This window comes from Athene noctua, chromosome 23, assembly GCF_965140245.1.
Source record: "Athene noctua chromosome 23, bAthNoc1.hap1.1, whole genome shotgun sequence".
In the NCBI taxonomy this organism is placed as follows: domain Eukaryota; kingdom Metazoa; phylum Chordata; class Aves; order Strigiformes; family Strigidae; genus Athene; species Athene noctua.
Genome location: NC_134059.1, coordinates 4,990,960 through 5,012,202, shown reverse-complemented (window position 1 = coordinate 5,012,202; position 21,243 = coordinate 4,990,960). Strand labels below are relative to the sequence as shown.

General features: G+C 49.3%; 2 protein-coding genes across 2 annotated transcripts; both read right to left on the bottom strand.

Annotated features, from left to right (window-relative positions):
• Positions 1-412: 412 nt before the first annotated feature.
• UQCC2 (ubiquinol-cytochrome c reductase complex assembly factor 2) lies at positions 413-4,153 on the bottom strand. The gene is made up of 4 exons (XM_074925778.1): positions 3,979-4,153; positions 1,699-1,773; positions 1,294-1,363; positions 413-591 (listed from the first exon to the last, which is right to left on the bottom strand). Exons 1-4 carry the CDS (start codon positions 4,114-4,116, stop codon positions 497-499), a joined length of 378 nt encoding a protein of 125 aa, XP_074781879.1. The 5' UTR covers positions 4,117-4,153; the 3' UTR covers positions 413-496.
• A 1,338-nt stretch (positions 4,154-5,491) lies between these two features.
• On the bottom strand, positions 5,492-20,443 carry IP6K3 (inositol hexakisphosphate kinase 3). The gene is made up of 6 exons (XM_074925548.1): positions 20,174-20,443; positions 15,342-15,668; positions 10,318-10,540; positions 9,125-9,297; positions 8,298-8,473; positions 5,492-7,042 (listed from the first exon to the last, which is right to left on the bottom strand). The coding sequence occupies exons 2-6, from the start codon at positions 15,538-15,540 to the stop codon at positions 6,572-6,574; spliced, it is 1,242 nt and encodes a 413-aa protein (XP_074781649.1). The 5' UTR covers positions 15,541-15,668; positions 20,174-20,443; the 3' UTR covers positions 5,492-6,571.
• Positions 20,444-21,243: the final 800 nt, after the last annotated feature.

Sequence of the window (21,243 nt, the reverse complement as noted above, 5' to 3'; positions counted from 1 at the left end):
CTGCTCCACCGCCACCACAGTTAACAGTCACCCTCAGTCTTCTCCTGCGTCTTCTCAAAGGGAAATAAATATAATGATTAAACTTATCCCTCCCTCAATTTCACTGTAACCAGAGCTAATGCAGAAACACAAGCACAGCTACGTTTTCACATCATCACTATCATTATTTCCACAAGCAAATTTCAAGCTAACACGGTTGCACCTACTTGTTCTGTGCATCTCCTGGTTGTTCCATTTCTTGTAATACAAAGGATCAGGTGGAACACCAAAGTTCTTTCCTCTACACTACACTGCTCCAGTATGTTTTCAGCACAGATGTGTTACACTATGTCCTGTATTTTCAGGAAAAAAACCAGAAGGGGCACCCAATATGAAGGCTGCGAGGTGTAGGTCTGAACAAAAATGGTGTGGCTAAGAGGAATAAACGGTTTTATTCATCATGGCAACATACAGCACTTTAGGAATATATACAGTGGAGAATCTGGGAGTTAGCCTATCACTTCGAGTCCTCTTCAGGTTTCTTGGCATAAAACTTTTCTCGCAGTTTTTTCCATGTCCCTTTTTTCATGTCTTCCATCTGTTTCAGAATATCTGCAAAAAGAGGGGAGAGAGAGACATGGGGAAAGAGGAAGAAAAGCAAAGGAATGAAAGCTCTCTTATAAAAGCTTTGCCTGACATATATTTTCCTTTTTTGACTTTTCATCTTAATGACTTTCTATTTCGAGGCCTGAGGCAAGTTTGTTTTCCCTTTCAATCAATTGTGTGGGGAGTCCCTTATCACTAACAACTAATACTCAGTTTCCACGCACTGCAATCAAAGTTAGGAACTGGAGCAGAACAAAACTGCACTAGCTTCCTACATTGCACTTAATAAATGATCTGGCTGAGAGTGTTTCTGCATTGTAGTACCGTGTTTTCTCACAAAATCTAATACAAAAGAAGAAATACTGAAGGGAATTTGAACACGGTGAAACAGAAGCTGAGCTACATTTTGGAATGATATAGCAAATGTGCATTTCTTTCACATAGCTCCTGCTATCCGATCTTAAAGAGCCCTTGTAAACCTTTTGCTGTTCCTGCCCTGTGTAAAATACAGTCGACTTTTTGCCCTGATAGATTACTGAAGATCAATGACTCCTGAGCTTACCTCTCGTTAAACATCCTAATATATTTGCACAGCAGTCCCGTTCTGTCCTGGTGTCTAGCAGAAATGATGCAGTGAACACCACAAAGACTAGAACATACTTTATCTTCCACACTAACTTATTCTCAAATCAAGCACAGTATTAGTACCTGTTGCTAGGATCATCTTGAGGTCTTCTACTGTCACTCCAGTGAAGCTTGTGTCTTTCAGGCGTGGATACTTCACAAGCGAGCAGGTAGGTGAGAGAAGGAGAGAGAGAAAAAGATGTCACTTGTAGTGCATTAGGAAAGGTAAAAATGTCACCATACAATCTGAGTTCATTTTCAGCCAAGCTCTAAGAATTCTGCACCATCTGCACTATTCATACACGTCACAGAGGCCAAGATGTCTGCAGCTTTCCTGGAGCTACCAAAGGCACCAGGTAGTGCCGCATCCACCTGACAGCTCATTTGTCTGTTCGACATTCCCAGAAACCCTGCTGGGAGCAGGCAGCCGACTGCAGCAGACGGTGACTCACCCCCTAAAGAGGGATGATGGCTAATGCCAAAGCTCACCTTGTTTTTGTAGTAGTTGGTGTGGATTCGGACTAAGCTCTCGTACATTCGGTCACAGGTCTCGGGGTCAGCAATCTGGGAAAGGAGAAAAGTATCACAAAAGTCTTATTTTAAACATCCATAGCAAACCTCACCTTGTTTCAAGGCTTGAGAAAAGGACTGTCGAGGAGCAGCTCTGGGGACTTTTCAGTGCAGTGCAGGTTGCTGATGATCCCTACTATGCTGCTCCAGACTGCAGAGCATTTTCTTTCCCCTCCACTTCTCACCAGCTTGGCCTACCAGAATAATGAGGCATGTGACTTCCAGAACAGAGCTTAAACTCTGCTCAAAAAGATTTGACAGATGAACCATGAATACACAGTTAATGAGAATACTGCTGGACAGTTTCCTTTTCACATTTCTTGGCCAGTGCTGTGAAATCTGCTCAAAGGCCAGTTTTGCCACCTGTTTTATTCCAAAGCATCAAATAGGATAATGTACTAGGATGGAAGTTAGAAAATCCCAGTGCAGACTGAAAATAGTTTATAATTGATTAGGGAAAAAGCAACATGAAAGACACTGAACAGCTTGTGAAAGGTAAATGGGTTCTATTTTGGTCTAGTAAGTTGGAAAGATCTTGCTAATACCCAAACCACTGCTAGATGCCTTGGACAGGTGCATCTGCCTTGCAGAGCACCTATTTAGCAGCGTGGATGGCACATCATCTTGTTTTTCTGTTTTACAATGGACACCAGCTGAACCAGAACTCTGCAATGCTGCTCAATGACATCAAACATAAATGATTAAAACGGCTACATGAATAAGAATAGTATCAACAGAAACACGTCAGGATAAAAATGACACGGCTCATCTGTCCTTGGGACGTTGGCACAGGTTCAGCAGAAGGCGGGTGATGCCTCCTCTGCGCAAACTAGGAGAACTAAGGAAAAGCTCTCCTTATTCAGTAAGTAATGGCTGCTGCAGGAGAGAGGATATAGGGACAGACAGAATGTCAAGAGTAAGCACCATCACACTGCAGGTGATCTTCTGCTTAACGTATCTTGCAGTCACATCTCAAATGACCCTGCTGATGTTTTAGTAATGATAGCAGAAATAGCTATTAAATGGGTAGCAGAAAAGAGCACACACCACACCACCCCCCCACCCCAGAAAATCAGCAAATCTTATTCCATGTGAATAAACAAGACATTAGACTGATAAAGTATTCTTTATGGTTCTAGTTCTCTTCTCAGCCATTCCTCCTGCTGTCTGCCAGTACATTTCCCTTTGCTGTATTAAGCCTTTATACATACAAATTGACATCAGCGCTGCAGGCATCAATTTAGATTTTCAAGACGAGTGGCAGCTTTGGGTTCTTGTAGCCAATTGGTGCAGCATGTTCAGCTGTCCTGAGCATATGAAAAAGCAATAAGCACTTTCCGAAACGTCTGCTGCAGACTATTCTGGTGACCAATATAGAATTAGGTGCCTATAATGGCTCCTCTAAGTAGAAAACGCATATCTGGAACAATGTTTTTATGCTAAGAAAGGGCACATTTACATTCTGCAGCACCACCTCTGAGCCTGTAAAGGTCTGCAGCCCAAGTCAAGCATTAGCTTCTCTAATTTATTTCAGCACCAAAGCGTAAACTCCAACACAATTACAACTGTAGGTAGCCCGAACACAGTTTTATAACTGCTGCAATCCAGACAGTGCCAGGCAATGCTGCATTTCACTGTGTACTCCACATTGCATCACGCTATCGTGCTGTTACACACTAATTAACTCGATTCCAGCACGGCACTGACCAATTCACAGTGCTTTGTACCCCACTTCCACAACCACGGGAATGGGCTTCTTTCTCCAAAGCCCACAGTGTGAACGGTGCAAGAACCGGGTACAAACCACAGCTCTGCGAGAGACAAGCGACGCGGCTGACCGGGGCTGGCTCGGACACACGTTTCAAAGACGAGCAGAGCCCTCGCACACCGGCCTGTCCTGGGCGCCGAAGGAGACTCTGCTGGGCCCCGAGGGAGCCTCGTTTCACGGCGGAGCCCCGCAGGCACAACCTGCAACCGAGCGAGCTCGGAGGCGAGGGGCGCTACGGGAAGAACCCCGCGTCAGCTCCTGAGGTTTGTGCCTAGAAACCGCCACAGCCGCCTCAAGAGGCTCAAAACCGTATCCCCCAGCCCCCACACCGCCGGAGCCGGGAGGCAAGAGGCGCCTGCGCGGCCCAGGCCCCGCCTCGCCGCCCCGGAGCAGGCCTCCGCGGCGGGGCTGCCGCCCCCCCCCGCCCTCACCTGCGTGTTCTCCCCCTCGCGGAAGGCCTGAGCCACCCGCTGCCGCAGGAAGGCGCCCAGGTCTCGCTGCCGCTTCGTCTCTTCCACCGGCCACTCCTCGCAGAGCTTCAGGAACCGCCGGTACCTGGTGGCCGCCATCGCTGCCGGCGGCGCCGGCCATAAGGGGGTCACGTGACCTACGGCGGGAGACAGGGGTCAGGCGGGAGCGGGCGGGCGAGGCCGCGCATGCGCGGGGCGGGAGGGCGATGGCGCGGGGGGGGCGGGTGGCGGCGCTGCCCCTCAGCTCTTCCCCCGGGGGGCAGCACGGAACGGGAGGGCTGGGGGGGCTCCTGAGAGGCTGCCCCATCCACCTTCCCCCGCTCCGGTCCGGGGGTGCTTTCGGGGAGGGCTGGGGGAGCTGCCACCGCGGGCCTCGGGCCCAGGCCGCGGAAAGGGCGGGGGTCGGGGCCTAAGGAGCAGCGCTGCTCTTCAGTCAGCGCTCCGAGTTGCACCCCGCGGGGGCCCACAGCCTACCCGCGGGGTTTGAAAGGCACCTCATAACTAGCCTGGCTCTGCCTGTTCACGATTGCTGCCAGGCGGCCTTCCCTGTGTGGCTGGCAAAGGCACCCTGCTCCCGCGGCGCTGCACATACCCGGGCCAGGCAGCCGGCAGCGGCCCGTAATAGCTGCCTTCATGCTTGGCTTTGGGCCATTTTAAAACCTAGAACGGCTTGCCTGGTTTTCCCCTTCTCCACATGGCGTACATGAAGTTGTACGCTGGCTCAGAGCTCCTTTTGGCAGGCAAATGGTTAAACACTTGGTAATGATGTGCTCATATATAAGGGATGAAAAGGGAGGGGGTGGGATGCTTTCTAGCACTATTCAAGCAACAGATTGCTGTTTTCTTTCCAGGAGCAATGGCAGTTGGGGTGTGCAGCCAAGGCGGGTGTTTTACTCTGCTGAGGAGGGGGGTCTGGATGCTGCTGTCACGTGTAGACCCTTCTCCATCCTTCCCCACATTCAGACCCGGTGAGCACATCCAGCAAGAGGCTCAGCAGCGATGCAGATGCAGAGGTGGGTCTGTATAAACCCCGTCAGCAGAGCTGGTAACAGCCACAATTAACACTCATCACAGGACCACGGTGCACGCGGTGCACGCGTGTGAGCCAAGCCAATTGATGACTCAGTCCTTTTACTACCGACGTGGAGGGTTTGTGGCTTTTTTTATAGTCGTCTGAGTTTGTGGGTAAGAAATAATGCAACATAGTGGACAACATCCAGTAAATAATGAGGTCTTCCCAGATGGACTTTAGGCCAAGTAAAATAATGCAACTGGGCCAGATGACTTAAATTTTCCGGCTATAAATTGTAGCAATTCACCAGCTGTACGCAGTAAAATACAAGTGAAGGGGTCTCCCTTGAGATCTGGTGTTTAAACCTGTGGAAATAACAGCTCTCTTCAAAACATACAGCCCAAAACAAAAGATAACGTAATGTAAGAATGCTGTGGAAGTGAAAAGGAGATGGACAACAGGTGACAGTTACTTAGACAATTTTATTTATATCCCCACTCCCCAGTAACGGGGTTCTGTAGCTCTATTCCTTGTGTAAGGACTTTTTCAGGTTTCCCACACCATGCAGGAAGGAATTATGTTTGCTCCGTAATAATAAAATCTGTCCACAAAAGCTGTAAACATTATTTTGAGTCTTTTGTTATTGTCTCCTTCAAACGCACACGCAATATTTGTATCAAAGAATTTCTAGGTGACCGTTAATGTCTAGGTGACATTTTTTTTTCTTTTTTTTTTTTTAAGCAAAAATACCTTGATGTGAATGTTTTTTTGTGACTGATATATGACAGAATCATTGCATTCCCATACTCCCAGCCCCTACGGAGCCCCTTGCTTCGAAAGTTTCTGAAACATGCCCTGTTATAATCCTGCAGGGATATTAAACCTTTGCAAGGTCCAGTTCTTGGTCTGAGGCTGCCCTGCTTTTACACCTTAAGCAACACAGAACCTCTGCAGCGTCTCATCCAACCACGTTTCCACACCCGTGCTGTTTGGAGAACACCTGCTCGCCTTGCAGCGCTGGGCGGGTGGAGCGTGAAGGTCGGGGGGTGCGTTTTTCTCTCCCGCTCGTGTCTTTGCGTTCGGCCCGTAGCATTGAGCGTGAGTTGAAAGTAATGCTGCAATCTGTTCAGACCTGCCAGCTCATTTTAATAGTCTCGCTCAAATGCACAATATCTCCTTAGCCTGCTTGGCTTTGTGAGTGTGGAGGTGAGCAGGTCCTATTTTATCATTAAGACTCCTTCAAGTAATGCTTTCTTTTGGCTCACAAATAAATCAAGGACAGCAGTAAAACAAGAAAGGAGAATAAATCTTCTGATTGATTGTAGATAGAGCAGGTTCTTTCAGCTCTTTGCTTTCTACGCTTGAGTTCAGTAATGGCACGTAGCATTTTTTTTTGCACTTTCCTAGCAAGCTGTCCACGCTTTCATTCCAAATCGTGCACGTGACGTCCAGCAGCGGTGAGGGTCCCACACAACTGACCCCATGCGGTATTTCTCAGGGCTATCAGTCACTAGTAAATCCAGGCTATTTCACAGAAATTTGTCATTTTCCTTCTGAGATATTCTGAAGGATTTTGATGAGATTCTCCAGGCCAAAAATATAGCCGTGGTCTGGCCCGTCGTAAGTGGTGTGGTTGCATTTGGAGCCTTTAAAAGTGGTGTGGGCAAAGTCTATCATCCGGACGTCAACTCTGGAGTGGTTGGTGCTGTGTGACGCGGTGCGGTTTGTTTTTTGGAAGTGAAGGTGATTATCCAAGGGTGCCGTGTTCTCCTTGTGCTCCTGTCCGTCATAAATGATGAGAAGTGAGCTGGAGTAGAACCTGTAAGAGCTTTGCTTCCTAATGACAGAAAGCAGAGCTTTCAGCCGCAGGATGATGGGCTCCAGGAGGTCTGTTCGGAGGTGGTTACCGTTGCACAGGAACTGGTACAAGGTCTGCCTGAATCCCTCCGGTGAGAGTTTCCTGCCGTAATACTTATCTTTGCAGAGAAAATGGCCACTGTCCACTTGGTAAACCTTGAGGAAAGAGAGCAACAATCCCGACTGAGCGGTTCAGTTTTCCCAAAGCTCTAGATTTCACCCTAATCTAAAAAGTTTAGACCTAAGCTGAGGATCGGGATGCAGATCCTCTGCAGTCTGGCAATATCTAGCAATGCTGGCAGTGTCCCGCAGGCTTCTTACTGAATCCCACCTCCTGTCTTTTCTGGAGATTTAAAGTATACAATTTAAACCACTGGTGCAGATTCTTGCTGTACTGCTATAAATCACCCCTTTGTGAAGCCCAAATAGCTGTAAGTCATAGCCGTGTCACTAGTGATTTACAGCATTTTCCCTCTGGCTCTGGTGGGGGTTTGCAGGAGTAGAGGAATACCCCAGCTTTGTACCTTCTCGCAATACGTAATGCACAGGTAGCAATAATCCTGCTTTCTTAAACACAGAGAGACAAGATGCAGACAGAAGTTTGAATGTGAGGCTCTGGAAACACCGAGTAAGAAATGAGGGAGTGAGTTTAGAATTAGCTCACACACCGGTTGTAATTTAAAGGATAATCTACTCTAACAGAAGGATGTCAGAGCCCAGAAAGGGACACGGGGTTTGACACCGAGTGTTTACGCTGCTATATATGTGCTTTATAATCATCATTCTCATAATTACCCTTCAGGCACAGCAGAATAACATTTTGAAACCTGCTTGAGAAGTGTGAGTGAAACAAATGTGTGGTTTCAGTTTCTAGGAGGAAGGGCAGCGATTTTGAGCAAGAGCAACCATAATATTTAGCACAAAAGAAACCCCTCGTTCTTGTGACGACAGGATGAGACAGTTCTGTGAAGGCACAAGCAAGGCAATGGGATACTTTTATGGGTTTTGTGTAGCAGCCAAGAGCTGAGCATGAGAGGGGAATCTGTGTTCATGTACAGACAGATTCTCAGCTGGAGTAGACTGGTTCTAGCTGCTTGTACTGGTGCCTGTGGTGCAGGCTGGTGCATGTGCAGCCACCACTTGTGAAAGCAACCAAATCTCCAGAAGCTGAAGAGGGGCACAGAGAAAGGATTATCCTGCATGTGCCATATTCTGTACTCGTCCCTAAGCATCCTCTCCTGTTTGAGGATAGGACACACAGGTCTTACAACCAGTTCTTACAGCCGGTATTTGGAGAGAGACAAGAATAAAACTTCTTCCATTTACACCAAGAAAAAACCCCTTTAGTCTTCCAGCTTGGTTTCAAGGTGTGTGTCGGGCAGACACCAAGAGGACAGAGGCTTCCTCTTACCTGCATCCCACAGATGCGAACGCCCAGAGACGCAGAGGTGCTTTGTTCACATTTCTTGATGTGCCGGGCTTTCTTCTCCTCCGAGGCGTCATCGCCATGCTGCCGGGTTCCCATCTTCAAGTCCAGGATACAGGGGTAGTTGTATTTTGATACCACGTTTTCAAGCAATAGAAACTCTGAACATGAGTTAAGGGAAACACGATACTTTTAAATTCTAATTGAAAGAGGTCTTAAATCAGAGCAACTGCTGACTCTCTCCATAATAGCTCACAACTCTAATGAGACTTTCTGAGCCAATTTTACCAACGTGTCATTGCTATAGGCCCCTTGCTGCCAATTTCAGTTAATTTACTGTAGTACAGTCCTACCAATTAAAGCACCAACAGCTCCATTCTCCAGTGACACGATAGCCCTGGGCTGTCAATCCGACACCTTGCCTCAGTGCTGTGCTCACTCCAGTGGGTGTGGGGGAAGTTGTTAAACTGTATTACTCACATGACTGGTGGGTAATGAAGTGTAATAGGAAAATAAAAGGCGAGGCAGCTGCTAATTCCTATATAGTTGTGGTTTTAAATGTATGCCATGGGGATCATTGACTTATGTTGAATACCCTTTATGGGAAGTGGGGTTTTTTTCTTTTTCTTCTTCTTCTTTTTTTTTTTTTTTTTTAATAAACAGTGGGGGAAGATAGCAAAGCAACTACATGCTGTATTTTCCCAGAGACTGGGCAGAGGAGGGCTGTGTACCCCTGCAATAAAACATACATTGATTACAAGCTGCTATTTGTAGCCAAGACTATGCCGGAGGGGAGAGAGGAAAAAGGATACGATGAAGTTTGTTCTCGTTATGCTTGGAGGACATGCGGTTCAGGTGCTGCCTGTGACAGTGCAGTCCCCAGGGGTTGTAGCTGTTTCTTTCTGGCTGGTTTCCATTTGCATCTTCCAAAAGTGAATCTGTGCGGTACTGAAGGTCTGTCCTCAATAGCATCTTCCCCGGGCAGCTAGACAAAACACACAAAAGAACACGTTTGGTTTATAAGCTCTGGAAGAGAATATTCCTTCCCCTCCTCTTTTGCAGAGCCTCAAACTCGATAAAGTAAATTTTCAGGGACTCTCATAGGAAGCATATTCATCATGTCCAACCTGTGGAGATCCTTTGTTACTCTGTAAAAGTAATTTTCAGAAGGTCAGCTATTACTGGGTGCCAATATTTTCTTTCATTATAATTTCAAAGTGTGCTTGGCTCCAATGAAAAGCACCAATGACCAGGAATCTCTGTTTATCTACCTAATGGGCACAACACGAGCAAATTGTGCAACAATAGGAATGATTCCCAATTTATAGGAGCTGGCTTCGAGGAGGGGAGGCAGGGATCTATGAGGATTTGTTCTCCTAGGAGGGTCATTCCTTGGTCTCGCTCATCCAAAAACCATAACTCCCATCACACCGAAGGCAGCGATTTCACGGTAGCAATATTGCACCCTTCAGTCAGAGCTGACCTAGGTCTTTTCTGGATCAGCTGAGATGAAAGATGTCTTGCAGAAAGCCTCTGCAAACCCTGAGGTCGCGGTGTGCTTGCAAACACCTCACTGCCCTCCAGAGACAGCTCTCCCCTGGGACGAGGACAGGGTTGAACCACCCTCGAGCGTGCAGTTGCAGCATGGCTGTTACATGCTGTATGCCTGGTGGCTGTTCTCTGGGGGCCTCTTTTCTTTTCGGAACATGCTGTGCTCTGAGGAAATGGGTTTAAAGCAGAGTTTGAGGCCCATATCTGAGCAACAGCATCTCAGCGATAGACAAATCTGCCCTGCTCCATCCACAAGCCAGGGAAGAGATGAACCATGAAGCCACCAGGCTGGGCTTTGTTTGCTTTTCTTCACCTTGGCTGGGCATTGCTTTTGCTCACTTTGCCTTAAACCAGGAGTTCTGTCAGCAAAACCATCCCAGTTAGACCCTACCTAAAGCAGCAGGCAAGGACCAGGAGGTTTGCAGGGGGTGTCCCGGCCATGCCAGACCCTCACCTGTCTTTGAAAGTCTTGGTGAGCTGCGTGTGACTCCACTTGACGAGCGTGTGCTCGCTGCCGGTGCCGGTGCTGGCAGCCCACTTGCATTTGTGCCATATCGTCACCGAGGAGTCACCGATGGCTTTATCCAGGCGGGTGCAGCTCTCCGTCTGCAGGCTGGGGCTGGCGATCAAGTTCAGGTTGCCAAGGCTGTCCTTTTTGAGGTGCACGGAAACGATGCCTGGACAAAAAGGGGGAAAAACAAACGAGAATGAGATTAACCCATGGGTTACCATACAGGCTTGGCCACCGTCTGCACCAGCCCAAGGTGGTCCAGCCTTCCTGAGAGGGCTGGCACTTAGCCTCTACCCACCCCGTATTTTAGTGACATCTCACACTGATCCCACTCTGATCTGAGGTTCAATAAACACCATCAGCCTGAGACCCTGGAAAACAACCACTGGCTTTTCTAATTTTCCCTCCATTCAAGGCTCAGCTTTGAACCTGCCTCCTCTGAATATCATGTTCCTTTGTCCTCCATCCCTCCAGGCTCTGCCTGTGACCCAGCAAAGACCCCTGCATTGCACTGGGAACTCCTGGCTTATTTATGGCAGGGGATTTAAGTCTCACTTTTTAAGACAGGGCAAAGTTGGAAACTCTTTTCATTGGCAGGAAGCAGAGGGAGGGTTAGGGACCAGGAATTTTCCAAAGACAACCAGCGTGCCAACTGCTTCCTTTAATTGGAGGGCCCCCGGGAGCGAGGGCAGAGGCATCTGTGATGCCCGTACTTTGTCGTGGTCATGTCCTTCCCCAAGCACTAAGGACGAGCTTCAAACAGCCAACGAGGGGGACCAGACCCTCACATGTCCGGTGTTCATGCACGAGGAGGGACGTTACCATGACTGGGCATTATTACTTTCCACCCTAAGTGCTTAAAACACCATTGTTTTATTTTAGCATTGCAATTTTCCCTGACTCGATAACAGGAATCACAGGGCTCAAATGCCATTGAGCCCATCACATATTTAGCCCAGTCTCAGCCCATTCCTGGCATGGGCACAGCTGCCTCCACATCTCAAATGACAGAGCAGGAATGGCCATGGCTTGCGTACCAGACAGCTCTGACCTTTCTGGGAAAGTCTGATCACTGCAGTCCCGTTCCTGCAGCCCTCTGGCATTTTTAGAGCGTCGCCCTTTGGGGCTCAGAGGGGATGCCAGCAGCATGAGTCGTACCCTGCGGCTTTCAAGTCTACCTGCAGGAAGGCAGATCCAAAAGAGGATGGTCACGGCTGTTGGACCAGCAGAACTCATCACTGGAAAAAGCCCTGTTAGCAACACGTGGAGCTGCGTTTCATCCAGCTGTCCCCAGGTACCCTCACTTGGTCTGTTGGGCACTGCAGGGAGACGGCAGCTTAACCAACAAGGGAGCTCTCTTCTCCCAAACAAATCTGCCAAAACAAATAAATATGCAGACTCCCCTCTCTCCTTTTAAAGTGAGATTGTCGTGAGTAAACACAGACACGAGGATTTGCTCTCTCTCTGTGTGCGCAGTCCTGCCTGCTGAGTTTTGCTGACTGAGGGAGGTTTTCACTGCCTGAACTGCAGGAGCCCTGTGTGTCTGCACCACCAGCCACCTCCGTTAGACTCGGGGTGCCCATCCATCCCTGGGTCCTCCACCCCATAACCCTGCAGCTCCAGCCGTATTTGGATGCATTTCCCTCCTGCCCTCTGCTTGGGTACCACGACCATTTCTGTTCCCTTTTGCTGTAAAATCAGCATTAATACAAACAGCATACCATGGCAGGCTCGGTTAAATCGGCTGATTTTGCACTGAAATGGGGGAAGAATATACACAGGCTGCTCTGCCAAGGGAGCTGGGGAGCTGGAAACCTTAATTAGGGGGTAAGTAATATTTTTAGCTACCTATCTTAGTCCTTTGCTCGTGATGACGGTGAGCATGGGGAGCTCTGTCTTTCTCAGGCTCAAACATTACCCACCTGATCTTTCACTGAGTCCCATTCGTAAAAAATCCATATTACAGATAACTGAGAGCAAAGGAAATTCCTATCAGCTCAGATGCCTGCTTTGAATTTTCAGGGGAGGTAGGCAGGAAAAAAAGCCAGTGTATCTTTTGCCTAAATCAAAGCCTTTTTATTTTTAAGAAGTCACTGTGAGGCGAATGGAGTCCTCAATTCCAAATCTAGCTCTACGCCTCAGTTATGGCGCTCTAGCAGCCTGTAACCTTAAAAACTGTCCCAATTACATATCTGCAAGTCAATGGAGCTGTGCTGATTTACATAGCGCTGACAGTCTGGCCCTAAAAACGTTATATATAGCATGAAACTAAGAGTTCTTAAGTGTCTTACACTAATATGAAAATTAAGGGGAAGATTTTCAAAGGCAAGAATGAGCAGTTAAATTGCAAAGGAATGTGATCCTCTCACTCCTTCCAGTTGAAAACTCTTGTCTTCAAAAACCTTTGTCTCAGCCTGAAAAATACTTTTGTTTCCTGATGTGCTGCCGTACGGGTTTTGCATATGTCCTCCAGGTGACCAGAGTGTGCAAACCAAATCTATAACACATGGCTCCCGACCTCCTCCTTTATTGCAACAGGGAAATATCTATCTGGGATCAAAGGTGTATTTAGTTACTCCTCTTTGCTGGCCTTTTAGTGTCACCAAAACTGCAGCCGCCCTCCTGTCCAGCACCAGTGAGGCTGCCAGTGGGTATTTATGGGTTCTGTCACCATGCTAGTGGCATCCCAGTGATCCTCAGGAGCATTTTGCTATGGAGCTCTACCCTTGTGAATTTATTTTTAAATTTACAAGTGCATTTATTTACTGCTGGGTGCAATAGGAATCTGAGCAGAACTGGACTTGAAAACAAGTCCAGCATCCTCCTGCAAGCTCAGCTCGGGGCAGGCAGAGGTTTGCAAGGGGCTGCTGGGGGAAAGCCAGTCCCAAGGTCACCAACCTGCCTGAAGTGGTTAAGTGAGTGGTAGACATTTTTTTAACAGCCAACTTGGTGTTAGATTTGAATGATGACATTTGATCAACATTGCACATAATGTCATCATTACATAATGGTCCCCGAGCCGTCCCCGCCCCCACAGCCTAAGAATAGAGATGAGGAACATGGACACGTGTGAACGGGTGATGAAGACCTCAGAATTGTTCCCCCTGATGCTCATCCTCCCCATCACACTCATGGGAAATGTTCCACCTCTTTAATTCGTCTGGCATTCAGGGCTGGGACGGTTATAATCAGAATAAAAAAAAATGTGTGTGCCCAATGCCAAATTGGAGAAGAATTGCTATTTAATTACCCCTCGTTGTAAAACTCACTGGGACTTGCAATAGAAGAGGAAAAAGAAGACAAAATGGTATTAATAACTGGGCCACTCCTGAACTGATAAGCTGGGACTGCTCAACATCTTCATTAGAGAGACAGAGCAGGGCCCAGCTCTCCAGCAGCAAACTCTGGCCCTGGCTAAAGAAAATTGCTTAGAGGAAGACTTGTTTTCTTTCTTAAGCATCTTTTTAATATTGTCCCATAAATCTGCAGAGGCCCCTGACTTTCTGGGAAGGGAAGAGATTGGATTGGAAGCACACCGAAACCGCAGCTGACACTTTGAGCTCTTTTCTGTAATGCTGAAGGACCAAAAGATATTTTAAGTTTTTACGTGACAGCTGAGCTTCTCGCCTCTCACAAAAATCCAGGGTCAGGAGCTTTATGAGCAGCACAAGTCTGGCAGTAAAAGCAGAAATAGTGAAGGAATAAGAAAGGGAGGAAGGGAAGATGTCTTAAAAAAAAATACTAGGACCCCCACAACACCAAGTGCTGCTTTTCAGTAGCTAAGCTGAGAAATTCAGCTGGAAAAGTGGTTCAGAGAGAGGAGAGTTAGGGACAGGGAGGTGTTTGTAGAGGAGGCTGGGCAGTGATAGGGGGCAGCAAGCGGAGGAACTGCCAGGAGGCTCTTCCCTGTCCTGGGAAGGTCTTGCTTTTGTCAGCATGCTGCCTGGATTTAATTTTTAAGAAGTTAAGTAGTCTGTACCTCTGTTTTTCCAGGGACCGGTGCTTGGGGGGAACAAGGCTTGGCTCAGGTCGACCACCCAGTAAAAGTGATGCTTGGTACATCCCTGGGCTGGTTTTTCAGGCTCAATGTTTCATGGTGGCCCCAAAGATCTCTCCCCCAGCTCATGCTAGTGCCAACCCTGACCCTTTCCTTGACCAACTTCTCTGCTTCTGAAACAAACCTTCACCTCTTCTAAAACCAAGGCTTGGAGCAGTGGGGCCAGGCACACGGCGTAAAGGCACCCTTAGCTCTGCTCCTGCGACAGAAAACTTTTCATATCAGGGGATGCTAATTCAAAACTCTACTGAACAGAGCACATAGTGTGTCAGATCTTGGGAATCCTGTTTTGAACAAGACTCTCCTAGTCCCTGCTTTCCTGCACCTATCCAGTGCCACCATTCTCACGCCGTCAGACCAACTCTTCTGGGGCCATGACCTGCAAAATCCTCAAAGCAAATGATGTTGGGAAACCCCATCCTATTCCTGCCCTTTATTTTGTGTTTTTTCTATATTTATCCCCTCTGTCCTGCTCCTGCACTGCCCTGGGAGGGGATCATGTTCACGCTATCAGCCTCCACCTTTTCATGCCTGTCCCCCTCAAGAAGACTGATTTCAGCCCTATTTGATGTAACAGGAGTCCCCTGTGCTACCAAGTCCGACCATGGCAGCGAGGGGATGGGCAGAGGGGATAATCTCCTGGTGCTGTCAGCCAGCGCTCAACCCTTATTAGCCATCAGAGAGTCCCAGGAAACCCTCCCATTGCCCCAGACCTGCTGCTGTGCACACTCTCACCCAGGAACCATCCGTGCTTAGCAAAACCTGCACAAGCGACGGGGCTCCACAGCTCAGACCCAGCCCGACCGAGCCAGCTGGTACCTCACGTCACTCATCCCTTATCCCAACCTCAGGACGAACCCTGGGGACAACCCTCCCAGCCCGTAGCTCCTTCCCCAGCATCCCCCCTCACCTTTGTACTGGGGCGTGAACTGCCTCATGGCCAAGGGCAGCGACTCGTAGAAGCTCAGCTCCTGCGAGACCAAGGGCTTGCAGATCGTGTGCTCGTCGTACTTCATCATGCTCATGTGGCCGCCCACCTGATGGACAAAGGGCTCCAGGAGGACGGCGCTCCTGCTCTCGCTGGGGTCCAGGGGACTCTGCCCCACCATGGTGCCAGGTGAAAGGTGGAGGGGGGACTCACTCTCCTTTAGTAGCAGCGAAGAGGAATCAGAAGCAGAGTTTGGGACATACTGCGCCGGGCCAGTTAACACCCACTCTGGGTTGTCACCGATGGTATCTGCAGAACAGAGGGTATGGGGGTTGTGAGAAAGGGGCACGAGCCACCTCAAAGCCATCATCTGTGCCGTCATCCCGGCAGGGTGGGAGCACGGCCGGGGCCAGGTGTCGAGGGTGCAACCGGGTGGGACGAGATCTTTAGGTGCCCAGGGACTGGCAGGGACCCCCGGCCTGAAATGCAGAGTCTAGAAAAGACCCAATTTAGACCTGTTGGGAGCAAAAGAAACGGGTGGAAATGATTGAGAAGAGCTATCAGGTTAATGCAGTGGCCTCATCAAAGCAGCTGGATCAGGGCATTCCTTGGACTGGTAATGCCAGGTTATTAATATGCTGTATTAATGACACCCCTTGCTGTGAAACAGCCCCAGTTTGCCCTACGAGACAGTGTTAATGATGGCCTTAGTCTTTCCCAAGCTATGACATTCCTTGCAAAGGAGGTTTATTAATAAAGTCTCTGCAAGCTCATGTCCCCAGGCAGTCCCTTGCCTCTTAACACTGCTGGGGGGGGGTAGCAACATTTTCTGCACCTTCTAAAGAAACCTCGGTTTGGGATATTCCCCGTCATTTAACACCAGAGCATTAGCAGGAGCGATTCTTCCACTGTGCTAGGACGTGTCAAACCAGCACCAAGATGGTTCGCACCCAAGCGCCGGCTCCTCGAGCTCTCCAGCCCTGCCCTCTGCTACAGCCCAGAGGAGCATCCACCAACAGATCCATCCACGATTCTAGTCCCCGAGAGAAATTCCTCCTTGATTTTGACAACAAGTTCTGGCTCTAAAGCAGTAAGATAGAGCACAGACATGGACCACATCTGTGCAGCAGCACCCTGGTTTCTCTTACAAGCCCCCAGCAACACCCACTCCTTCGCTTTATTTTATTCTTTGCTCAAAGCCCATGGATGGCTCTTGCGCTGGTGGACATCAGGCAAGGGAATCCCATGGCCACTGAGGAAGACAAAAAGGCAGCTGAACTAATATTTATGCTGGGGAAGCAGTCTGGCTTCATACTACCGAGGCAGTAAAATCAGAGGAAGACATTCCAGACCCCAAACTAAAAGGGATGGGGGAAAATAATCATCTTTTTGAGGACTGGTCCGTGTTCCTGCAGCCCTCAAAAAGGGGTGTGCAGACCCCTGGTTTGCCTGTCCCTTTTAGCGTGGATGACTTTCTCCTTGTTCCTCCAATTTCAGCATAGCTTGAGGAGTTTTTCATCCTATTTTTGCTGGCGAAAACCCAGTGCAGTAGATAATAACATCTTTGGAAGATCCATTTCTCTCTAACAAAGCCCCCAGGTTGTGTTGGTGGGTAAGCGACACCACCTCTGCCAACCCCAAGCCTTGCTGGGACCAAGGCAGCACCATCACCCCCTCCTTAACCCGGAGACAGTGAGTAGCAGAGGGATGGCGATGGTGGTGCCTCCCTGCTGACATCGGGAATAAACCTGGAATTTCCCATCGCGGGCAGCCGGCTGCCAGGCTGCTCCCGGGTCTCTGCAAGCAAGGCAGGCTCAGCCTTTCCTCTGGTGCCAGCACTTAGAGCCGAACCTGGGAGCTTTAACCACTGAAATGCAGCGTATTCCTCATCCTGCAACAAAGAGCCAGAGCTCTGCTGCTTAAATTTCCCCTTCACACTCCTCCTGCTGCAATTAAACCACCAAGCAAACAAGCACTCGGCGCAGGTGCCCGTTTTGTTTTTCGCCTGGAGGTGTGGGATGAAGTGGGTTGAAGGCAGAGAAGGGGGAGAAGAAACACTCCTACCTCCAAAACACACGGAGCAGCTCCTTTAACTTCCCCCAAGGTGTTTATTTTCACACACCCTCCCCATTTTTCTATTCTTTCCTCACCACACTTTTTTGAGAGGAAATTTCTACTCTACAATTACCAGCCTGTACCTGAAGGAACAAAGCCAGGCCACTTAGATGAGTGCTTTTCAGCCGGGGAAGAAAGCAGCTCTTCAGAGCCTTTCTGCAAGTTAATAAAAGCATTTAGCATTTTGTTAAGTTGTGGCAACTTTTAAAGAGGATTTCTCCCTTGAAAGCTGTAGGTTTGTTGTGCGGGGTTGTTTTATTTCCCTCCTCCCCTCTTAAAAAAAAAAAAAAAAAAAAAAGGAGAAAAGCAAAAAGCAAGCGGATTTGTTATAACACATCTTTGGAGCAAAGCGTGCAATATGACTTCAATCCAGTATTTATTGCTTCAGAGACAGTCCAAGGCTGAAACTCGGCTGTCATAACACACAACTCTGGCAATCTTGGCATTGCAAAGAGAACTGGGGGGGGAAATCCTCCCCAATTTGATAAGGCTCTTACTGTTTTCTCTTAAGCAAAACTCAGAGCAAGATTTGCAGTAAGAGAAAAAAGGGGCTCTTTTCATTTAGTTTTTATTCTGAAGCAGCTTGTCCATTTGGAGCAGATAAATGTTACCGCAAACACTTGCTGAGCTGCTCTGAGCCCCTCTGAAACAAGACACTCTTGAAATAAATCACTTCTGCCGGCTCAAGTTGTCGCAAACACCAAAAGATATTTACGTCACTAAAAATACATGGAATTACAAATAAATCTGTATCCTCAAAAACAAAACACCTTGAATATTTTCCCCTAGCTGAGGGGAAAAAAAAAAAAAAAAAAAACCAGGCAACCCAGGCACTGCAGATGAAGATGAGTCAGAAAATATTGGGGCAGGAAAATACAGAGAACTCCCCTCTCCGGAAAAATATATCAAGATCCTTTAATACATCTGCATCTCCCTGGTGACTGTCAGAACACAGCAGCTTCCCTCCCAGTGCATCACGGCAGCATCACTGGCCGGAGACAGACTTGAATTTCTAACGATCGTGTGTGTGTAACAAGGAGCTACGAGGAGCTGCCAGGCTGATCGAGACCAGCCAGCCCACGGCCCCGCTTGCGGCACGAGCCAGGGCTGGCAGGGCCACCGATGGCCGGGCACCCTCACCCTCCGCCCCGCTCTCATTTAGGACCAAATGTCAAAAGAGTCTGAGTGAAGCAAGTTATTTATTCCCATCTCTAAGCACGGCCAAAAGAAATCAAACAGATTAAATTTGCTAATCTTTAATTAGTGCCTACTCCATCCCATCCCAAGCAGAAACGCTGTGGCTCTGACATGCTGGGGGCGAAACGCAGACAGCCCGGCCCTAGGAGAAAGCTCATCCCTCATGAAGAGGTGGGGTCCTCTGAGCAGAAATACTTTGGAATATTAAAAGGCAAAATCACTTTTAAAAATAAGTGCTCTGTCAGCACAAAGGCGGGTTTCAAGCACCGTAGGGGGCTGCTAGTTTTGTTTTCCTTTGCTGAAAGGCAAGAAAATAATGTAGCTGTTAATTTGAAGAGATCTGTATGTCCATAGCTCTTGGTACTGGAGCTGATTGGGAATCAGAGCCAGCTCCTGCACCAAGCACCAGCCCAGCCTGAGAGCAAGGTGGGGGCAAAGCCCAGTTGCCCTATTTCCCTTCAGTCTTTGGCCTCATGCCTCCAAACTCTGCAACACCTCGGCCATCAGGAAAATCCTGCCATTTCCAGCTCAGCGCCCATCCCAGCAGGGCTCGAAGCAGACTCGGGCTCTTCACATGGGCAAGCAGGCGGCTGCAACCCTCAATGAACCTTCAGATCTGACTTTCCTGCTCTTCCCTTGACTACAGCCAAAGTCAGAAATAGTTGCAGAGCAGCACCATGCCGGGAGCAAAAAGCTCAGCTCTCAGCAAGAAGCCCAGCTCTAACCATCCTGCCATAAATCCTTACGTGCAGAAACCCTCAGCTCTTTTATCTTACTTTTCCTTTCCTGAAAGAAAATGATGTACGTAAAGTTGATGACTGGTCCCCGTGTCCCTCACGAAGAAGATGCAAAGATTCAGTTTGCTGCACTGAAGGATTTATTCGGCCGCTTTGCGGGAAGCAGCAGGATTGATGGGGAGGGATGGGAGCCACGTTATCTGGGGCTGGCAGGCTGCTGAGAGCCCCCTGCCCACCCCGGGGGGCTGGCATGGGCACCAGGAGATGGTGCGGGGTGACAGCGGCGCCGGCGAGGGCTGGGCTTTGCGGTGGCACATGGGAAGGTGCCTTTGGACCACGGTAGCGAGCTTGGGGCTGCCAGCAGTGCCATGGGATGGGGGGACACGGGGCCACCACATCCTATGGGAAAGGGCAACAGTCCCGTCACTCCCCTGCCTGATTTCTGCCTTTCACACCACCAAACAACACCTGCCCTTTTGATGAGCATCCCGGCGCTTTCCAGCGATGCCACAAATGTGACAGAGAACTGAAAGCCACCAGGCTCATTTTTTGCAGACCCAGGGTTGCTCCAGAGGTTCACACCAACCCCCCAAGGTGCCGGCTGTCCCCCTCACTCCCATCCTTCCCACAGGCCACAGCAGCGCTTGGAGCCTTCCTAATAACATCCCGCCCGCTCTCCAAAATCAAATACTTGTTCATCCTGCCCGTATTCATCCTGCCCTGGAAGGCAGCCGGCGTGGATACAGAAGCCACCCTGGACCTCACCTGCTCTGTGGATGTGGCCGGTCCGGGCTCAGCGGCGAGCGTGGGCTCAGGGCTCTGCCGGGGTTGGGGCTCTCGCTGCTTCTCGGTGTGGCTCGAGTATGAGAAGTGAAGGAGTGGGGGGAGCCCGCGGACATTTGGGCCATCACCTGACCGCTGCCGCGGGTGCTGGCAAGCGCCTGGTATGTCCGGCTGACAGCTGAGCGTTAAAGGGGAGAGAAACACTCGGGTGTTAAAGGAAAACAAAGCTGCGTGTGCGAGATAGTTACAGAAGGAGGGAGAAGGGCCAGCCTTGTGCAAGGCTTTCCAGAAAGTGTGCCCATGTCCCAGCTCCCTTATGCAATCGTGTCTCTAGGAAAACAACTGTTGCTTTTTTCCGGTTTGTTTTCCACTTTACTGGCTGAAAAAGCCCCCCTGGCTCAGCCCCACTGGTGTTTATCACCTCCCCACCGAGCAGGCTGGGCAGCCTGGCAGGGAGGGAGATGGACATCAGCTTCCCAGAGCTCCCAGCAAACCAACCCACCAGCTGTTTGCTCCCCGCAGGAGCAACGGGCAAAGGGGCTGCAATTGCTGTGGGACAGACTGAATCACCAGACTTTTTGGAAAAAAAAAAAAAAATGCTATTTATGGCAAGAGGGAGAAGACTGAGGTTTGCCTCAAGCAAAGGGAGTCGATCAGGGAGCAGAGCCTGCAGCACCCAGCCCCGAGCCTGCCAACAGCCTCGTGCAGGGAAAAACAACACCCTGGCGCTCGGGACCGGTGGCGGAATGGAAAAGTCCCAGGAAATTTCCTGCCAGGGCCAAATTGTCTCCTCCAGTGAGTCAAGGACAGTGTGTGCCCCCCCCAGCCCCCTCCGGACACCCCTGCCCCAGCATCCTCTCCAGTGTCTGCCACAGGCAGGCGTGCTCTGGACACGCTGTGCCACCCCCCTGCATCCCAAGACAGGACCCGTATATGATTTAGGTGACCCAAATACCCCCCAGAACAAGGAAGAGGTGCTGTCCGCTCTCATCCCCCAGTCCCGGGGGCCCCAGACCAGTACCCAGCAATAACTTGAGGACATTAGCAAATGG